This window comes from Orcinus orca, chromosome 10 (genome assembly GCF_937001465.1).
Source record: "Orcinus orca chromosome 10, mOrcOrc1.1, whole genome shotgun sequence".
Classification (NCBI taxonomy): Eukaryota; Metazoa; Chordata; class Mammalia; order Artiodactyla; family Delphinidae; genus Orcinus; species Orcinus orca.
The window spans coordinates 14,629,655-14,651,360 of record NC_064568.1 but is presented as its reverse complement, the minus strand read 5'-3'; the positions used below and the strand labels follow the sequence as shown (position 1 = coordinate 14,651,360).

Below are 21,706 nucleotides of genomic sequence, written 5' to 3'. Positions count from 1 at the left end.
CTTAGTGATGCAAGTCAGGTGCACCCTCCCCACCCCCACTCCCAGGACACACGCACAACATGATAAAATAGAGAAATGTGTACTTACATGGAAAGGAAGCTCACATAGTGACAAAGAGTGTAGGCTCCTTATATTATCAGCTGTGTGAACATGGGCAAGTCACAGTCCTCTGAATGTCATCCTTCTTATCTGTCAAATGGACATAATATTAATAACTACAGGGTTGTTATAGGGTTGTATAAGGATTAAAATGCATTAAATACTATTTTATAAAATATTTCATATAGTGTCTGCTCTGTAATGTGTGCTGATTATATGTTAGTTTTTATTATTCTAGGAAATGATTCCATCCTCCCAGAGTAGGCCAGAATACAAAGAGAAACTGAAAGGCAGAGAAAGAAATGAGTTTTATATGAAGTATTTGAAGCTCGTCTTCCCCAACATTTCCAAAAAACTGTCCATAAAAAACAAAGAAACAAAGAAACAAACTTATATCATAAGCTGCTATTTAAAAAGAAAAAATCTGCCTTCAAGTAAGTTTGGGAAACATTGAATATAGATTGCCTCTTTTTTTTAATAAATTTATTTATTTATTTTTGGCTGCATTGGGTCTCTGTTGCTGTGTGTGGGCTTCCTCTAGTTGCAGTGAGCAGGGGCTACTCTTTGTTATGATGTGCTGGCTTCTCATTACGGTGGCTTCTCTTGCTGCGGAGCACGGCTCTAGGCCCGCAGGCTTCAGCAGTTCTGGCATGCAGGCTCAGTAGTTGTGGCTCACGGGCTCTAGAGTGCAGGCTCAGTAGTTGTGGTGCACAGGCTTAGCTGCTCCACGGCATGTGGGATCTTCCCAGACCAGGGCTCGAACCCATGTCCCCTGCATTAGCAGGAGGATTTTTTTAAAAAAAAATAAATTTATTTATTTATATTTTTAATTTTTGGCTGCGTTAGGTCTTCATTGCTGCGCGCAGGCTTTTCTAGTTGCGGCGAGTGGGGGCTACTCTTTGTTGTGGTGCATGGGCTTCTCATTGCGGTGGCTTCTCTTGTTGAGGAGTGTGGGCTCTACATGCACGGGCTTCAGCAGTTGTGGCTCGTGAGCTCTAGAGTACAAGCTCAGTAGTTGTGGCACACAGCCTTAGTTGCTCTGCGGCACGTGGAATCTTCCCGGGCCAGGGCTCGAACCCATGTCCCCTGCATTGGCAGGCGGATTCTTAACCACTACGTCACCAGGGAAGTCCTAGATTGCCTCTTGCACCTTAAAGAGTAACAATTCTTATTTTAGTGTTGAAAGTGTCTGAGAAATCTGGAACAGCTCTAATAAAAGAAATAATTCAAAAACATGCTGAGCTAAGTGTTGTGGGTTCAACAGTGTCCTCCACAACATTTATGTCCACCTACAAACTAAGAATGAGATTATATTTGGCAATAGGGTCTTCGAAAATGTAATTAATTAAGATAAAATCTAAACAGATTTTGATTGGGTCCTAAATCCAATGACTGGAGTCCTTTTAGAAGAAAACACACAGAGAAACAGAAGGTGGTGATGTGAAGATGGATGCAGAGATTGAAGTGATGTGTCTATGAGCCAAGTAAAACCAAGGATGGCCAACAACCACTAGACCCTAGGATGGAGGCATTGGAAGATTTCTAGAAGCCTCAGACCCTCCAGAAAGAATCAACCCTGACGACAGTTTCATTTTAGACTTTAAGCCTTTTGGAACTGTGAGAGAACACATTTGTTGGTTTGAGCCTCTCAGTTATCGGTAATTTGTTATGGCGGCCCTTGGAAACACGTACCTGGTATTACAAAATGGCCATTTGAAATGTGGAAAATGCAATAATATAGCTCAATAAAAGCTTTTTCTCTCTGCTTCCCATTTGTTTTTGTTCCAATTTTTGGTGATGGGGGGTGACAAATTGTACAGAGTGGGTGGAGAAAACACTGCAAAACATTGTGATTGAGTTAAATTATGACTCAAAAGTGAGCTCTCCATTATTTTTCCTGTTATCACTTGTGCTCTTGTCAACAAAAGTCCTTGGCATTTGTGAATTATTGGTGTTTGTGAAAAGTTTACAAAACAGTCAGCTTCTTCTATGCTACCTCTAGAAGAAACAAATAAAAGAAAGGATAAAATAGGTAATAGCCAATATACCATAGCAATGTTTGCTAAATGTCAGTTACTCTCTCTGCTAGAATTCTGTTTTTATTTCTTTGTCTAGAAAATAAAGCACATATTTTGTTTGTTTGTTTGTTTGTTTGCAGTATGCGGGCCTCTCCCGTTGCGGAGCACAGGCTCTGGACGCGCAGGCCCAGTGGCCATGGCTCACGGGCCTAGCTGCTCCGCAGCATGTGGGATCTTCCTGGACTGGGGCATGAACCCGTGTCCCCTGCATCGGCAGGCGGACTCTCAACCACTGCGCCACCAGGGAAGCCCTAAAGCCCATATTTTTAATCCAGCCCTTTCTGGAGCAGCATCCAGTGATTACTATGTGAACTGAGTCTAACAGTATATGTGACACTTGCTCGGTCACCGGACAGCAAAGATACCTCCAAAGAAGCAAAAGAGACAGCCAAGACCATGGCATCAGAAGAAGCCAGAGACATTTGGACCCTTTGTGGACAGATAGGCAAATAAAGAAAACAGTAGATTTGCCCTAAGTCTAGTTCCTTCTTGTAAATGAAAAATGTTGCCTACCATATCAGTAAACAAAGGATGTTGCAGCAGCCATCAAGCCACTACAGCCACCCTGACGGTGAGCCCTGAAGGAACTCAGGATGGAGACAAATGGGCTGCCCACCAAGCCCTCAGCCACTGCAGCCACCCACAGCAGTGCACCCTGAGGGGACTCTGGATACTGGCCCTAGGTAGCTAAGGTGCATATCAAAGGAATGGTTTCAATGCGTCCAAACTTTTGCATGTTCCCATACAGAGAAAAGTGCTTAATTCATTAACGGTAATCTTTTGATGTTCTGACTACCTGGTCTTTGTTGCAAACACCCCTATGTATCCTGGCTCTTCCCTTACTTCTTTGGAGCAGTCCCTCAGAGCGATCTGAGAATCTGTCTCCTGTACTTGAAGTCCTCAGAAAATCTGATGAATAAAACATAACTCTCAACTTTTAGGTTGTGCATTTTTTTTCAGTAGACCTTCTTATCTGGAGAGCACTTCATATCTGGGCTCTCTGTTAAGCTCCTTAAATAAAAGCATGGCAGCTACTGCTTCCTGGCAAATTTGCATGAGAATTTGGACATGTTTTTCCAACTGAAAAATGTAATCACAAACTTAAATCATGTTTATGGCTCCCCAAAGACCTCAGGATTAATTTCTTATTCTTTAAGGTCGCTAAAATGTCCTTCTTGATGTTACTTTGGATATCTATCTGTCTAGCCTCATCTCTTGTCAACTCTTTCCTTAGCAAGGATTATGTGAGTTCTCCAAATTCTCCTTAATTTCTCTCAACTCAGGGCATTTGCATTTACTTACTCTTTCTTCTTTCTAAATAATCTCTCTAGTCCTAATTCCTGTATCTTCATGAGTTGTTAAGATCATGGCTTCTGATGTGAGACATACTAGTGTCAAAATTCTACCCTGTGTAAAATGGGGGAGAGTTAGGGGGAAAAAATCAATAGGAAAGAGAAGAAGAAAAAGCCTGACGCATATTCATCTTTGTAAAATGTTTACAAAAGTCAATGTAGCATCACAGGATAAACTGTTTATGTTCAAACACTGAAGTGAAAAAAAAAAAAGGCAAAATTCAGAACTAGCTGAACCTTGAAAGAGTAAACAGAAAATGTCAAGTGCTTCTCTCACATAGGGAATCAGCCAGTTTCCCTACTCATAAAAGAAAAGAAAAAATCTTTTGTTGATTATGAGTCCGAAAAAACTGAACTCGTTCTTCTCATTTCTGTAAACTATCCCTGTCATTTAATCTTTATATTGGGAAGAAGACAATACAGCATAATGAATCAGGGGATGCTATTTCATTTTCTTATTTCACATTCAAGTCCGGTCTAGCGTAATTATGGTGTTTATGAAGTTTAAGCCGAGGTAGCAAGAGAGAAATAAACAGAATAAGTGTTCATCCACTCTAAGGAGCATTTCTTGATAAGAAAGATCACATTGACAAGTACAGGAAATGCATGAGAGGTTTTTATCAACCAATAATTTTACATTTATAAGAAATTTTCATTGTGATAAACTGGAAACAATATAAATCTATTTCTAAATAAATAATTTTTTAACTAAAATGAGGAAATCTTAACAAAAATGTTTCAAAGTTACAGGGAGATAGAGGCAAAATGAAATAACAAATACCTCACCCCAGCCTGTGAGAAAAGAGCTGAAAAAGAACCAGAAAATTATAAATGAGCAGATCTGCCCTTGGCTGTAGGCAAGATCTCTAAGACGGTAATAAGGAGTGAGGTTACCAAACATCCAGAGAGAGATGAGCTGATAAAACTTAATCAGGCTAGCTGCACAAAGGGCAAACCTATTCTGACAAATTTGGTGGCATTTTTGCTTGGCACAGAGGGCAGGAAAAGTACATGACTAGAATGAGTGATAGAATTGTACATGAGAAAGTGGAAAGGCATAGATGAAATATATGGGAGTGAGGTACTGTTTTAACTTTCCAAAGGAAGCCACTTGGCTGACATTTAACCCCCAAAACACTGATTTCGTTAAGATATTCATGCTGGCAATAAGTACAAGCAGGACTGACAGATCAGCATGCTTTGCTGTGACACTGTGTAACCAAAATTAAGTGTGTCATCATCAAATAATATACATTGGGGTACTATGTCTGGCATTCACAGATTTTTAGAGTGCTTTTCTCAGTTATTTATTTTTCTTTATTCCAAATTTTCTTTCTTCGGTTTGTTATTGGTATATATATGGAATCAATGCCATTTCAGGCAGACACAATCTTATCTCAGAGAGCAACCAAAGAGGACCCTGTAATATCTCAATGATAATAATAGGTTTCCAATGGTTTTCTAACATCTTCACTCTGGGACATTTTAGCAAAGTGCTTTTTGGTGCTTTGTGTTCCTGACATCATGCTGTTATTTTTCAAAGGTTAATGCTGAAATGCTCTAAATTGGGCAAGTTACAGGGTCAAAGACCCAGAAGTTCAAAAGACAGAATCTAAGTTTGCCTCTCAGTCAGCCCCTCAGCCTACAAATAAGCTTGTCCCTTTTTTCCTAAAAATATAAATAATCAGAACTGAAACTCACATATACCAACAGCTCTAGGCCCTGCTGTTATTTCTGTTCACCTCTCTCTTTCTCTCTGCCATCTGATTTCTTTGTAGAGTACTTTATATACAACGCCATAGTTTTGTCTGTCTTGAATTTAGTTAAATTTTGGCCTTTATGTCTCAATCCATCTTGACTTTGAAAATGAAATTTCTCCTAAAGAAGAAACAAGAGACTTTCTGATGACCAACACTAGTGCTTTGCTGTTGTTTCTGTTTTTCATTATTACTAACATGTGACAATGTTAAATATGTCCTTTATTAAAAGCTCTCCTTTCTTGGTCTCCCATGTGATGGGTGTGATGGGCAGAATAATGGCTCCAAAGATGTCCATTCCCTAATCCCTGGATGGTGTGAATATGTTAGATTACATGGTGAAGGGGAATTAAAGTAGCAGATAAAATTAAGGTTGCTAATCAGCTGATCTTAATAGGGAGATTATCTTGGATGATCTGGATGAGCCCAGTGTAATCACAAGGGTCCTTAAAACTAGAAGAGAGACAAGTGAATCAGGAAAAATGTGACTATGGAAGAATAGCCAGAGTAATTTGATATGAGAAAGATTCAATGTGCTTGCTGTTGCTGCCTTTGAAGTTGGAGAAAGGGTGTCCACAAACCAAGGAATGCAGGCAGCTTCTAGAAGCTGGAAAAGGCAAAGAAAAGGACTCTACTCTGGAGCCTTGAGAAGGGGATACAGTTCTACCAATCTTGATTTTAGCTCAGTGAGACCCATTTTGGAATACCGACCTAGAGAATTATAAGATCATAAATATGTGTAGGTTTCTGCCACTAAATTTCAGGTAATTTGTTATGGTAGCCATAAAAAACTCATACAATGATCCTGGTAAAATAGTCTCAACTTCTCACATAGATCTTCCTCAGAATTTTTGGGCTGTTTTCTCTCTTTTGTCAATTCTATAGATGTTGATGATCATTGGTCTTCCATCTTCAGTTTTCCTTTTTATTTAAATTCCATGTTGTTACTACCTTTTACAAAGCAATGCCATCCAACTCTGCCTCTGTCCTCAGCCCCCTCCAACCTTGAGTCCCTCTGGCATGAGTCCCTCTGGCATGTTCAAATTTAACATGTCTTAATGATATTCTTTAAATGACAAAAATCATGAATCTCAAACAAATATAAATAAGCCCATGGGAAAATTTTTGCTTCAACAAATCAATTAATGTGGAAACCAGTAAAATGTTGCAACTTGTTCAAAATAGAATGCAAAGAACCATACAGGTGATAAGAAATTAATTCATAAATAGATGCAATATGGGTTTATCATGGCTAAATCATATGGCATGTGAATTATATTTCAAGAAAGCTGTTACAAAACAAAACAAAAGGCTGGTTTCTCCATAAGGGAAAAAGGGAAAAAAAAAACAATGGCATTCCACTGGACACAATTCATTTGCATTTTAATGGTTAGAATCATTTGCCTTCTTAATAGTTTTCCACCTCCTTTCACTGCTGTAAAATAGATAAAAGACACTGAAAGGCAAAATTAACCCCAAAAAGTGCACTGAACAGGACACTCAGTAATCTTTTCATGTCCCTTTTGAAATCTTTCACAAATATTACTGGTTTGTCCTGTCACAACACATATCTCTTGTCTATTCACTTTTTCATTCTCCTGATGATCATTTTACACATTATCATCTCTTCTCAAACTTCCCATACTTCCTCTCCCATCATCTGTGTCAGCTAATGATATTCCTTTCTCCTTCCTAAGAAAGTAAGGAAAAAAAAATCTGAATATTATTTTAACAGGTTTTCAATCCCACTTGTATCAATACGTTTTCTATCTGTCTCTACTCTGCCTTCCTTCCTGTTATTGTGAAAGAACCTTTCTAAGGCCAGTTACTACACAATGAACTAGATCCCTCCTCTGTCACCCCAAGGGCATCACTCAATTGTCAAGGAGGAACAGCTTAAGGTGTAAGATTCTAAAACGTGAACCTAAATACTTGCAGAATTTCTTGAATAGTTTTATTCTCTAAACCCAGTTTGCCTTGTAAAATGATTCTCTGCAGTGAATGGATGTTTCATTTATTTAATCATTCAAACTTCCATTCACATCTGCGTGATTACAGAAAACATGGGGTGTGTAGGCTAGTAACTCGTAAGGAAATTGTTTGTGTCTGAATGAATGTTTGTTTAAAAAATGAATGAAAAATGAATTAAACATATCTACTTTCTCATCTCCTTTCGTCCTCACTGCCCTTAGTCTTTCTTCTTCTCCTTTTCCCTTTAACAGTTAAGGACTTCAATATACATGCATTCTTGCATTCATCCACAATAGCTATCGCAGAGTAATCTTAAATGTTCTCGTTCCTTCATCTTTCACATCAAATCAGTTATACCAGTCTGTTGGTATTGCCTCTAAACACTTCAAAATGGCTCACTTCATCCTCATTCTTTTCATTCTTACTGACAATGCCCCGGTTATCTCAGTGTTTTCAAATGTTTGATAAATAATCTTCCTGATCTGTGGCTTTTCTTCCCCTATCCTCCCCCAGTTAGTCATAGATCTAAGTTTGTCATATGTCTGCTTAAAATTGAAAACACTCCCATGTTTTCTAACTTTTACACATCAGGTTCAAACCTGTGTCATATCACTGAAAGTCCTTCAAAACTCTTCTAAACCTATAATTCCATCCTTATATTTCATTACTCTCCTTCGTTCCAGACCAGTTACATTTTTTGAATGACAGGTATTTTCATATCGTTATTCTTAAAGTTTACTTACTATTCCCTTTTCTTTCAAAGGCATTCTCACTCTCATTCTTTTACACTTAGTTCAAATATTGCCTCTTTTGTCATTTGTCCATAACCTCTAAGTAGAATTAATTACTTCCTTCTCTGGACTTCCTTAAAATCATATTTGTGCTTTCGGTAGAACACTTATCCTATAATAATGCAATTAGTTAATTGTTTTTGCCAGCCTCCCTTTCTGGAGTATACATCATAGTGATGTAGAGCATGTAGAGCATGATGTAGAGTGAGGTAGAGCATTCTGGAGTCAGACTGCCTACATTCAAAACTGGATTCCGACACTCTCTAGCTGTTTGTTATTGACTAAGTTACTTAAGTTCCTCAAACATCAATTTCTTCACTCTTATGATGGGAATATTGGAATCTATGTGACAGAGTTTATATAAGGATAAAATAATTCCTATAAAAGTTCAACTTTGTCCCTGGCTCTAACCATATGCCAAAATTGCTCTTATTTGATTATAAGCATCTTGAGTGCAATTCATTTATTTATCTTTGCATTGTCAGTGCATAAAGAAGGTTTAACACATAATCAGAGCTAATTAAATGTGGTTGAATTTACTTATGTTGGCCTTTATCACTGTGTGCTGGCAATATCAAAATAAGCAACGATGGGGAATTTTATTTTGGTTTGGCTTTAGACTGAAGAGATCAACAGATGTGAAATATATGGTAAGGCACACTTACTATGATTTACTTTATTATCTGTGTGCCACTTCCAATATGTCATATACTTTCCAGGCAGGTTTAAGGCTTAACTTCCAAATCAGTATGTCACCATAGTTGTCTGAGTAGACTGAAATACTGCAGGTCTCCAATGTTATACCATGTGTATATCATTAGTTCATTCTGCTAGAGTAACTTATAAAAAAATAACCAAAATGATTCCATCATGTTCAGAGTAGATTCTCAGTTAAGAATTGTCTTCTCAAATGTCTGTTGCATGAAAGAAATATCAAGCATGGCCACTCTCAGGTAACTATTAACCTCCTCCTCTACAGACTTTTGATGTTTACTTGAATAAGAAGTCATTGATTATCCAGGTGTAAAAAAAATGCCAAAGTCAAAATATACCTTGAATCTAATTAATGCTTAAAGTTAACGCTAATTTGACCCTATATTTTTTCCCCAACTTTACTGAGATATAATTGACATTGTGTAAGTCAATTGAGATATAACAGCATTGTGTATGTTTAAGGTGTACAATCTAATGATGCACTATATGTATTTATTGTGAAATGATTACCCCATAAGGTTAGTTAATACATTCATCACCTCATGTAGTAACAATTTTTTGTGTGTTTCTTTTAAGAGCTTACCTCTTAGCAAATTTCAGATATACAATACACTCTTGTTAACTATAGTCACCATGCTGTACATCTTTATATACCCCAAACTTACGCATCTTATACTAGATGTTTGTACCTTTGACAACCTTCACCTATTCCCACCTCCCCCATTCTTCCTCACCCCTACTCCTGGCAACCACCAATCTGTTCTGTTTCTATGAGTTCCAGTTCTCTAGATTCCACTTATAAGTGAGAATGAGTTATTTCACTCAACATAATGTCCTCAAAGTTCATCCATGTTGTTACAAACACCAGTACTTCCTTCTTCTTTATGACTGAATAATAGTCCATATATGTGTGTGTGTATACACACACACACACACACATATATACATACACATATATGTGTATGTATACACACATATATACATACACATATATGTATATACCACATTTTCTTTATCTATTCATCCACTGATGGATATTTAGGTTGTTTCCTGTCTTGGCTATTGTAAAAAATGCTGCAATAAACATGGGGACCTACTTTTTTTTTGGGGGGGGCACCTACTTTTTTGAAACAATTTCAAATATACCTGTAGAATGTATTGCCATCAAACCATCAGTAGAATAAAATTCTCTTTTCACTAAAATTTAAAGGCCAATGAGTCCAAAAAATCAGTCTCTCCATCCCAGCCCTCATTACCAAGCCATATCAGTATATACAACTATTCCTTGGACAGCTAAACCTATGAGCCCCAAGGAGCCGTGAAAATCAACATCTGCAAATCTGAACTAATTTCTTTTATTTTTCCCCTATTTTGAAAAACAGTAAATCTCTGAGCAATTTTTAATGTTTTCTTTCCACTTAAGCATCCTCCAAATTCAATTAGTTGACAAATCACCTTTTCAGTTTTCCTTTCCATTCTTACTCTCGCTGCATTACTTTAGGATGTATCTCTCCGCTTGGACTATTGCAATAATCTCATAGCTATGTTTTAAACTCTATCTATCTTCTTTATTCTCTGATATAGCTGATGATTTTTCTCTCGTTTCTCCACTAAAAAATAATCCTAACACGTCTTCCCTGTATAAAACCTACCACAAGCTAAGCATCAAGATATACTGGGAATTCCAGTGCAGAGCTCTATAGTCAGATTTAAGACTCATGTCTGCCTCTAATTCTTAAATAACGCACTTGACCTCCCTGGAGTTAATTCTCCTCCCCTGTAAATTAGGTGGAATTTCTCTGATACACCTTTTATTCTTTTCTATTTTAAAATTCTGTGACTTGCTTAGAATAACAAGGGAAATTGGTGAGAGAGAGAGAGAATGAGAGAAAGAGAGAGAGAGATTTTCTCTTTATAGAACCTTAATTTCAGGGAAGACACAACTGACCTTAGTCTAGGGTAGGTTTGACAGGCTAAAGAAATTGGTTTGGAAACTAAGGCAGAGGCTTAGTAAGAGAAAATAAATAAAGCAGACAGAATAGAGCTCTTTTAGTCCTGGAAATAAACAGAACTCTGGTGGATATACTGTAGGGTGTACAACCTTGGACTTGGAGTCAAACCTCTGTTTGAGTACCCCTTCTGGAATATCACTAGCAATGTGACCTTAATCAAATCATTTAAATTCTGTAAACTTTAGTCATGCTATCTCTCTTGATCTGGTATGATGTTTTTTACTTGTTATTTAAAGTCACTTTCCCTTGGGCACAGGGATATTTGTTGAGTAAAGTAGACTCTTCGAGGCCCTGAGGGCCTCTCGCCACTACTTTGTGCAAACATGGCCCAGATGCTGCTGCTGGCCACTGGATTCTGCCCCTCACCAGTTGCCTGACCAACATGTTGTGCCCTGGACCATTCCCCCAACTCACAGCAAATGGACAACCCTCAAGGCATTGCAGTCTCTGTGCCAGGATACCCCAGGTACCTAGAGCAGGAACGGACAAGAGCCTCACCCTTAACAAGCAGCCCAACACTATGTACTATGTACTAATGTACTATGGTGCTGCCAGGTGGGGGCAGGAATGACCACCTCCATGCCCTATTCTAAGACACAACGGCACACTCACAGCAGACCCTGCCGCTGTGTGAGATCTACCTGGGCCCCATCCTGGAGCTGGGGCTGGAGGTGTTGCTAGGCAGAGGGGATGAGGGGAAGGCAGGAGAGGCCTGAGGCATCAGGAGATGAGGAGCAAAAGGAGAAGAACCTGTCCAAGGGGGCAGGCCTGGAGGTGGCTGGAGGAGGCACCTCCCATTAGCCAAGGCTCCAAGCACTCAGGACTTATCAGACTCACTGGACTTCACTTAAGCACAAAATTACAGGTAATAGTATCAAGAATGTTAACATGGTGACTTCAGAGCATTAAACTAGAATTGCTAGGCCCTTCTAAGCGCCTAGCCCTGTGCGGTCGCATTGGTTACACACCCTGGTTTTAGTTTCTCCTTTGGTAAAAACAAGCACAGATATCTTCTTTTCTTTTACTTTTTTTGCTTGTTTTGTTTTGCCCTGTTTTTAATGAATTGGAAAATAATTTTAAAATTGAACTTCTGTAACAGAAGATGTTTTTGGGGGGCAAGGAGCCTGGGTGGGGAAATTTATTGGGAGGGATAGGACTGTAGCACAAAGAGAGATGCCAGCAATTTTCGCTCTGGGTGTGACCTTGGAGAGTTCAAGTCTTAACCCTCTGTGAAACCTGAAATTGCCTAAGCCCAAACAATGAAATTCAAGTAAAACCACGGATAATATGCCTTTCAGTTCTGTCCTCTTTTAGATGCAGGTCTTCTCATGTGCTTAACTTTGACCCTAATAACTTCTCCTGAAAACAAATTGTTGTCTGCCCAGGTTATCTGCACTTTGGTATTTCTGGAGAGGAGAAAAGCAGAAGAACACTGGTCATTCTATACTGTTTATTTGAATCAGTCTTTCCCAACATTCTGTCCACTGCGAAAAAAAGAAACTGTATAGTCAATGGCTCATGGAACCCAGAGGCAGGTCTCACTAGAAACTGGAACCAAGGATTAATAAGCTTAGGGAATGAAGTCCCGCTTTACTATTTAGTCTTTCTCTCCATCATTCTACTGTCTGCCTGTCTGTCTGTCTCAATCTTTGTCTCTATATAGACTAGCATTCTCTCTTTTTCATTTTTATAGTTACCCAATTTTATTTTATTTACATCATGTACAGAATTTTTTTTCATGGTTTATATACTGTATTTGTGTGTACCCAACACTGTTCTTTTTTTCTTTTTTAAACATCTTTATTGGAGTATAATTGCTTTACAACGTTGTGTTAGTTGCTGCTGTATAACAAAGTGAATCTCCTATACGTATACATATATCACCATATCCCCTCCCTCTTGCACCTCCCTCCCTCCCTCCCTATCCCACCCCTCTAGGTGGTCACAAAGCACCGAGCTGATCTCCCTGTGCTATGTGGCTGCTTCGGTAGGTTGCTTTGGGTAGTATAGTCATTTTCACAATGTTGATTCTTCCAATCCAAGAACATGGTATATCTCTCCATCTGTTTGTATCATCTTTAATTTCTTTCATCAGTGTCTTATAGTTTTCTACATACAGGTCTTTTGTCTCCTTATGTAGGTTTATTCCTAGGTATTTTATTCTTTTTGTTGCAAGGGTAAATGTGAGTGTTTCCTTAATTTCTCTTTCAGATTTTTTATCATTAGTGTATAGGAATGCAAGAGATTTCTGTGCATTAATTCTGTATCCTGCAACTTTACCAGATTCGTTGATTAGCTCTAGTGGTTTTCTGGTAGCATCTTTAGGATTCTCTAAGTCCTCTGTATCATATCATCTGCAAACAGTGACAGTTTTACTTCTTTTCCGATTTGGATTCCTTTTATTTCTTATTCTTCTCTGATTGCTATGGCTAAAACTTCCAAAACTATGTTGAATAATAGTTGTGAGAGTGGGCAACCTTGTCTTTTTCCTGATCTTAGTGGAAATGGTTTCAGTTTTTCACCACTGAGAACGATGTTGGCTGTGGGTTTGTCATATATGGACTTTATTATGTTGAGGTAAGTTCCCTCTATGCCTCCTTTCAGGAGAGTTTTTATCATAAATGGGTGTTGAATTTTGTTGAAAGCTTTTTCTGCATCTATTGAGATGATCATACGGTTCTTCTCCTTCAATCTGTTAAAAAGGTTTATCACATTGATTCATTTGTGTATATTGAAGAATCCTTGCATTCCTGGGGTAAACCCCACTTGATCATGGTGTATGATCCTTTTAAGGTGCTGTTAGATTCTGTTTGCTAGAATTTTGTTGAGGATTTTTGCATCTATGTTCATCAGTGATATCGGCCTGTAGTTTTCTTTTTTTGTGTCATCTTTGCCTGGTTTTGGTATCATGGTGATAGTGGCCTCACAGAATGAGTTTGGGAGTGTTCCTCCCTCTGCTATATTTTGGAAGAGTCTGAGAAGGATAGGTGTTAGCTCTTTTCTAAATGTTTGATAGAATTTGCCTGTGAAGCGATCTGGTCCTGTTCTTTTGTTTGTTGGGAGATTTTTAATCACAGTTTCCATTCCAGTGCTTGTGATTAGGTCTGATTATATTTTCTATTTCTTCCTGGTTCAGTCTCAGACGGTTGTGCTTTTCTAAGAATTTGTCCATTTCTTCCTGGTTGTTCATTTGATAGGCATATAGTTGCTTGAAGTAATCTCTCATGATCCTTTGTATTTCTGCAGTGTCAGCTATTACTTCTTTTTCATTTATAATTCTGTTGATTTGAGTCTTCTCCCTTTTTTTCTTGATGAGTCTGGCTAATGGTTTATCAATTTTGTTTATCTTCTCAAAGAACCAGCTTTTACTTTTTTTGATCTTTGCTATTGTTTCCTTCATTTCTTTTTCATTTATTTCTGATCTGAACTTTACGATTTCTTTCCTTCTGCTAACTTTTGGGTTTTTTTTTTGTTCCTTTTCTACTTGCTTTAGGTGTAAGGTTAGGTTATTTGAGATTTTTCTTGTTTCTTGAGGTAGGATTGTATTGCTATAAACTTCTCTCTTAGAACTGCTTTTGCTGCATCCCATAGGTTTTGGGTCATCATGTTTTCATTGTCATTTGTTTCTAGGTATTTTTTGATTTCCTCTTTGATTTCTTCAGTGATCTCTTAGTTATTTAGTAGCATACTGTTTAGCCTCCATGTGTTTGTATTTTTTATAGTGTTCTTCCTGTAATTGATATCTAGTCTCATAGTGTTATGGTCAGAAAAGACACTTGATACGATTTCAGTTTTCTTAAATTTACCTAGGCTTGATTTGTGACCCAAGATATGATCTATCCTGGAGGATGTTCCATGAGCACTTGAGAAGAAAGTGTATTCTGGGTTTTTTTGAATGGAATGTCCTATAAATATCAATTAACTCCATCTATCTCCATTGCTACTTCAGCTTTCTTCTGATTTCCATTTGCATGGAATATCTTTTTCCATCCCCTCATTTTCAGTCTGTATGTGTCCCTAGGTCTGAAATGGGTCTCTTGTAGACAGCATATGTACAGGTCTTGTTTTTGTATCCACTCGGCCAGTGTATGTCTTTTGGTTGGAGCACTTAATCCATTTACATTTAAGGTAATTATCAATATGTATGTTCCTATTTCCATTTTCTTAATTCTTTGGGTTTGTTATTGTAGGTCTTTTCCTTCTCTTGTATTTCCTGTCTAGAGAAGTTCCTTTAGCATTTGTTGTAAACCTGGTTTCATGGTGCTGAATTCTCTTAGCTTTTGCTTGACTGTAAAGGCTTTAATTTCCCCATCGAATTTGAATGAGATCCTTGCTGGGTAGAGTAATCCTGGTCATAGGCTTTTTCCCTTTTATCACTTTAAATATGTCCTGCCACTCCCTTCTGGCTTGCAGAGTTTCTGCTGAAACATCAGCTGTTAACCTTATGGGGATTCCGTTGTATGTTATTTGTTGCTTTTCCCTTGTTGCTTTCAATATTTTTTCTTTGTATTTAATTTTTGATAGTTTGATAATATGTGTCTTGATGTGTTTATCCTTGAATTTATTCTGTATGGGACTCTCTGCACTTCCTGGACTTCAATGACTTATTTCCTTTCCCATATTAGGGAAGTTTTCAACTATAATCTCTTCAAATATTTTCTCAGTCCCTTTCTTTTTCTGTTCTTCTTCTGGAACCCTTATAATTCAAATGTTGGTGCATTTAATGTTGTCACAGAGGTCTCTGAGACAGTCCTCAGTTCTTTTCATTCTTTTTTTCTTTATTCTGCTCTGCGGTAGTTTTTTCCACTATTTTATCTTCCAGGTCACTTATCCATTCTTCTGCCTCAGTTATTCTGCTATTGATTCCTTCTAGAAAAATTTTCATTTCATTTATTGTGTTGTTCATCATTGTTTGTTTGCTCTTTAGTTCTTCAAGGTCCTTGTTAAACGTTTCTTGTATTTTCTCTATTCTATTTCCAAGATTTTGGATCATCTTTACTATCATTACTCTGAATTCTCTTCAGATAGACTGCCTATTTCCTCTTCATTTGTTTGGTCTGGTGGGCTTTTACCTTGCTCCTTCATCTGCTGCATATTACTTTGTCTTCTCATTTTGCTTAACTACTGTGTTTGGGGGTGTCTCCTTTTCACAGGCTGTAGGTTCGTAGTTCCCGTTGTTTTTGATGTCTGCCCCCAGTGGCTAAGATTGGTTCAATGGGCTGTGTAGGCTTCCTGGTGGAGGGGACTGGTGCCTGTGTTCTGGTGGATGAGGCTGGATCTTGGTTTTCTGGTGGGCAAGACTGCGTCCAGTGGTGTTTTGGGGTGCTTGTGAATGTAGTGTGATTTTAGGCAGCTTCTGCTGACGGGTGGGGTTGTGTTCCTTTCTTGCTAGTTGTTTGGTGTGGGGTGCCCTGCAGTGGAGCTTGCTGGTTGTTGAGTGGAGCTGGGTCATAGCATTGAGATGGAGATCTCGGAGAGAGCTCTTGCCAATTGATATTAAGTGGGGCCAGGAGTTCTCTGGTAGTCCAATGTCCTGAACTTGGCTGTCCCTCCTAAGAGGCTCAGGCCTGACACCAGGCCAGAGCACCAATGCCCTGTCAGCCATACAGCTCAGAATAAAAGGGAGAAAAAAAAGAAAGAAAAAAATAAATAAATAAAAGTTATTAAAATTAAAAAAAAATTTAAATATCATTAAAATAAAAATAAATAAATAAATAATAATAAAAAGAAGAGAGCAGCAAAACCAATAAAGAAATCCACCAATGATTACAAGCACTAAAAATTAAGCTAAGATAACTATATAAATCAGAAAGTCGTCAGTCGCGTACAGGAAACCCCAAGTGTACAGTTTCTCCCAAAGTCCACCACCTCAATTTTGGGATGATTTGTTGTCTATTCAGGTATTCCACAGATGCAGGGTACATCAAGTTGATTGTGGAAATTTAATCCGCTGCTTCTGAGGCTGCATGGAGCAACTTCCCTTTTTCTTCTTTGTTCGCACAGCTCCTGGGGTTCAGCTTTGGATTTGGCCCCGCCTCTGCAGGTAGGTCGCTCTCTGGCATCTGATCTTCGCCCACACAGGAGGGGGTTAAAGGAGCGGCTGATTAGGGGGCTCTGGCTCACTCAGGCCGGGGGAGAGGGAGGGGTACGGAATGCGGGACGAGCCTGCAGCGGCAGAGGCCGGCATGATGTTGCAACAGCCTGAGCCGTGCCCTGTGTCCTCCCAGGGAAGTTGTCCCTGGATCACGGGACCCTGGCAGTGGTGGGCTGCACAGGCTCCCAGAAGGGGAGGTGTGGATAGTGACCTGTGCTTGCACTCAGGCTTCTTGGTGGCTGCAGCAGCAGCCTTAGCGTCTCATGCCTGTCTCTTGTGTCTGTGCTGAATGCCATGGCTCGAGCCCGTCTCTGAAGCTCAATTAGGTGGTGCTCTGAATCCCCTCTCCTCGCGCAACCTGAAACAATCATCTCTTGCCTCTTAGGCAGCTCCAGACTTTTTCCCGGACTCCCTCCCAGCTAGCTGTGGTGCACTAGCCCCCTTCAGTCTGTATTCACGCAGCCAACCCCAGTCCTCTTCCTGGGATCTGACCTCCGAAGCCAGAGACTCAGCTCCCAGCACCCACCCACACCGGCGGGTGAGCAGACAAGCCTCTCAGGCTGGTGAGTGCTGGTCAGCACCGATCCTCTGTGTGGGAATCTCTCCGCTTTGCCCTCTGCACCCCTGTTGCTGCACTCTCCTCCATGGCTTCCCCCCCCACCCCCCTTCTCTGCAAGCGAAGGGGCTTCCTAGTGTGTGGAAACTTTTCCTCCTTCACAGTTCCCTCCCCTAGGTGCAGGTCCCGTCCCTACTCTTTTGTCTCTCTTTTTTCTTTTGCCCTCCCCAGTTACACGGAGAGTTTCTTGCCTTTTGGGAAGTCTGAGGTCTTCTGCCAGCATTCAGGAGGTGTTCTGTAGGAGTTGTTCCACATGTAGATGTATTTTTTAAGTAGCTGTGGGGAGGAAAGTGATCTCCACGTCTTATTCCTCTGGCATCTTGAGGGTCCATCTAGACTAGCATTCTCTTAACTCTTAACAAGTTTTATGGAAGACGGAGGCTCAAATAATCCTGAAGAACCTCCTCTCTATTCAAGTAACAATCAGAAACTAAGAACCTCTTCATTTTATTTCCTAATTCCCAGGAGAGAGAAGTACAGCAGCCGAGCAGGACATATTCACCTTTTGTCCAGTCATTCATGGCCATAAGAATGGGGTGAATTAAAAAAATACAAATTTAAGGGCCTATTCCTATCAGTTAAGAGATGATTCTCCATAAAGCTGTTCATGAACTGTTCAGAAATGACAAAATGTAACTGCCGTCGATATAATCAAAAGTTTTTGGCATTCAGGGGGATGACAATGAACTTTAGATTCTGGTAGTTTGATCCAGTATTGGAGTCAGATGACAGGACTAATTTTTTTTTAACTCCATGGAAGATAAAGAGAAAGAAAAATGGGGCAGAACCCTACATGAATTTTCAATAACATTGTATAATTTGCTTTTAATTGTCATTTAAAATTATTTACTTTTCAATGTTCCTCTATCGCAAAGTTCTTCCTTTATTGCCAAGTAAAACATTTCTTATTGTGTAGCATTATATTGTAGGTGATTTTATAGCAGGTGTTGTCAATACAACTATTTAATCACTATTGATCAAAATACCGACACTTTTCCTAAGGTCTAGTGCATTTTTAAAGAAAAGGTACTTAAAAAGCATTTTTGATTTCTTGCTTTTGATATTATATTGTCACATGGTTTCAGCTTTTCTTGTACCGAAAGCTCATGTTGTCCTTGCTTTCTGACACTGTAGGCAAAGCAACAAAATCGGCTATTATTTAATCATTTCATTGCAATATGAAAAAAATCTAAAGATTTACCACAAGAGACTAAACAATTAGTTGACAAAAGCTAGACATTTTACTGGTATGAATTCAAGCTCTTAAAAATTTGATAACAACAAATATAAATGACTAAATAAGATATGGACTGATGATAATTCACCAAAACCAAGCTTTTCTGTCTTTCAAAATGAACCAAAGTTTGTTAGAAAATGCGTGATTCCATTCGTCTCAAGTTCTTCATCTGTTAAATGGGAATGGAAATGTATGTCTCAAAAAACGTGTCACAGGAATTTAATTTGTTACTTGGTGCACGTAAAACTCCTTGGAAAACTACAAATTACTCTCCCAAATATAAAATATTATTAAGTCAAGTTATACCCTTAATTTAGATTATATGAAGATTGAACAGAGCTTTTCTCTGAGTGAAGGTAAAGGAAGATAAATTAACATTTGTTGTCTGCCTATTTTGTGCATAGCACGGTGCTTAATATTTCAGCCAGGTTTTCTTTTTAGGGGGAGAGGAAGATGGTTGAAAATGTTTAAATTATAAAGATCTATGAAAAAACAAACAAAAAAACCCTGCTCATATTCCTCTTGAATTTTTGCTATGAAAGAAGATGATATTAGCACTCACACATTTCAAACTATACTCTTTTACCCATCCCTCATTTTTCTGTTTATACTGTTATATTATCCAAGTTTATGGCATTCATATTCTGTTCTATAACTAAAACCAACATGGTTCTTAAGTGGTAGTTTTATATTTAAATGTATTCATTGTGCATCCTATTCCTCCTTCATTCTTTTTTTTTTGTTTTTGCGGTACGCGGGCCTCTCACTGTTGTGGCCTCTCCCGTTGCGGAGCACAGGCTCCAGACACGAGGCTCAGTGGCCATGGCTCACGGGCCCAGCCGCTCTGTGGCATGTGGGATCTTCCCGGACAGGGGCACGAACCCACGTCCCCTGCATTGGCAGGCAGACTCTCAACCACTGCACCACCAGGGAAGCCCCCTCCTTCATTCTTGAGATCTGTATATTGGTTCATTTTTACCTGGATAGACTTCATTGTTAAGTCGTTTCTTTAAGAGTGTTCATTTATGTTATATTCCCTGAGGGTTTTTTGTTTGTTTTTTGATGTTAAAGAATGTTGAATGTCATTAGAGTCGAAAGCTGTATCAGTGGGTACTAACAGTCATGTTACCCTTTTATTCAGAATACTGTAGACTTTCCCTCACTGTCTTCTGGTATAGAATGCTAATGCTACTATTATAAAATCTGAAATTAATCTGATTTTATCTTTCACTCTTTTAAGTAATTTTCTGTTTCAACCTGGTCTTCTTGCAAAGCCTTTCTTTAAGTTTGAACATCAGTCACTTAACTAACACGTGCTTTGGTGTTAAGTCCTCTCTCTAAAATGACTCTGGAATGTGGTGTATTCATTCAATTCACAGGAAGTTTTCTTGCTAATATCTTTCAATACATTTGTTTGTCTATCTCAGTGACATCAAGGATCTTTATGTTGGATCATCTTTTATCTATCTTTCTTATCCATTACCTTCTCTTCCCTCTTATCTGTGTTTTTTTTTTATTGTATTCATCACAATTATCTCTAATCTTCTCTTTATGTCAGTAATCTGACTTTTAGTAGGTATCTGTTTTGTTTCTTGCTTATTTTAGTTGATTTATTAATTCTTTAATGATGTTCTTTTGGTTGCAATTTTTATGTTTAAGTTACATCCTAATTTATCTGATTCTATAGTTTGTCTTTTTCATCTTGCCATTGAGTTACATTTTTTGAATTCAGGTTCTTACTCTACTGTGTGAAAAATTTTGAGAAATTTCCTAGGATTCCTTGAGTTATATTTTCTTCTAGATTGGATATTTTGTCTATCTTTGGCATGCTATGTTTTTCACTTTTATTGTTGCAATACATGTCCATACTTACTATTCCACTTCTTTTCATTTGCTCATACTTGAGGCACTGTGTGCAGACAACTCAGTCATTCCTTTATAGAAAGGGATATTTTTAAATGTTCTGCTCATCATATCAAGGAACTGTTTGTTTTCTTCCTTTTAGCTCCATTTTGGAGGCTGAATACCCACATATCATGAGTACCCCCATTTTGTAGCCTGAGGGAATACTGGGATTGTGGGAAGCTCAGCCTTTAGCAGAATATCTGGGTACTTCTATTTTAAGGTTTTTTTTTTTCTTTTTTTTTTTTTTAGTGGTTTGTAGCAAGATTATTGGTGGAAGAGTCATAGGTATACTTTATTGGGGAAATGCGTCATTTTTTGGTTGGGCTTTAGAGATTTTACCAAGTGAATATATAGGTGTGAAACTATTAGTTTGTGAAACAGAGTCAGCTTTACTATTCATGCGTCTCTGCTTCACTCTTTTTTCTCCAGGAGCCCTGTCTACTCCTCTCTTCAGCCAGAAGAGAAAACAGATTAAAACACACTATGCATGTATATACAAATCTGCTTAACTCCAGAACTGGAGATTGTTATGAGAATTCTCAGAATTTTGTCATTTCACCAGTAAATCTCACAGAGGTTAGGGATGAGATTAAGACGTCAAGAACTCTTTTGCCCCTCTGAGCCTGGACAAACTCTTCTTATGCACAAATGTTTTTTTCTGTTGTTTCTTTGCTTATTTTGATTATTTTTAAGCCAATGGCATTGGAATTTGTCCCTTTTCTTATTCAGACACTGTTAATTTGTTTGTTGCTTATTTATATTTATAATTCCTTGTGCATTTCATTAGGTACTAGAGTAAGGAAAGTCTGTGTTACATGTTTAACTCACTCTTTCTCAATCAGCCTTTACAAAAAAACAAAAATGTAAGATGTATTGCTACTTTATAGTTAAGAGTTATAACTTGTCCAGCATTATACAGCTAATAACTGTCTGCACTTCTAGGTAAATAATGGAGTATACTAAAATTACAATTTAAGATAAAGTTACTAAATTAATATTTTACCTGGGTGCAAATATTCTGTAAGAAAGAAATAGATCTGAGTGGATGGTGAAAACAGTGAGAGAATCAAGATGCCTAAG

General features: G+C 38.4%; 1 protein-coding gene across 1 annotated transcript in view; it reads left to right on the top strand.

Moving 5' to 3' along the window:
- The window catches only part of CNTN6 (contactin 6), a 232,805-nt gene that overhangs the window by 57,705 nt on the left and 153,394 nt on the right, over window positions 1–21,706 (top strand). The window contains 1 exon segment of the mRNA XM_049715559.1: window positions 16,778–16,817. Within this exon segment, the coding sequence (XP_049571516.1) occupies window positions 16,778–16,817 (40 nt within the window).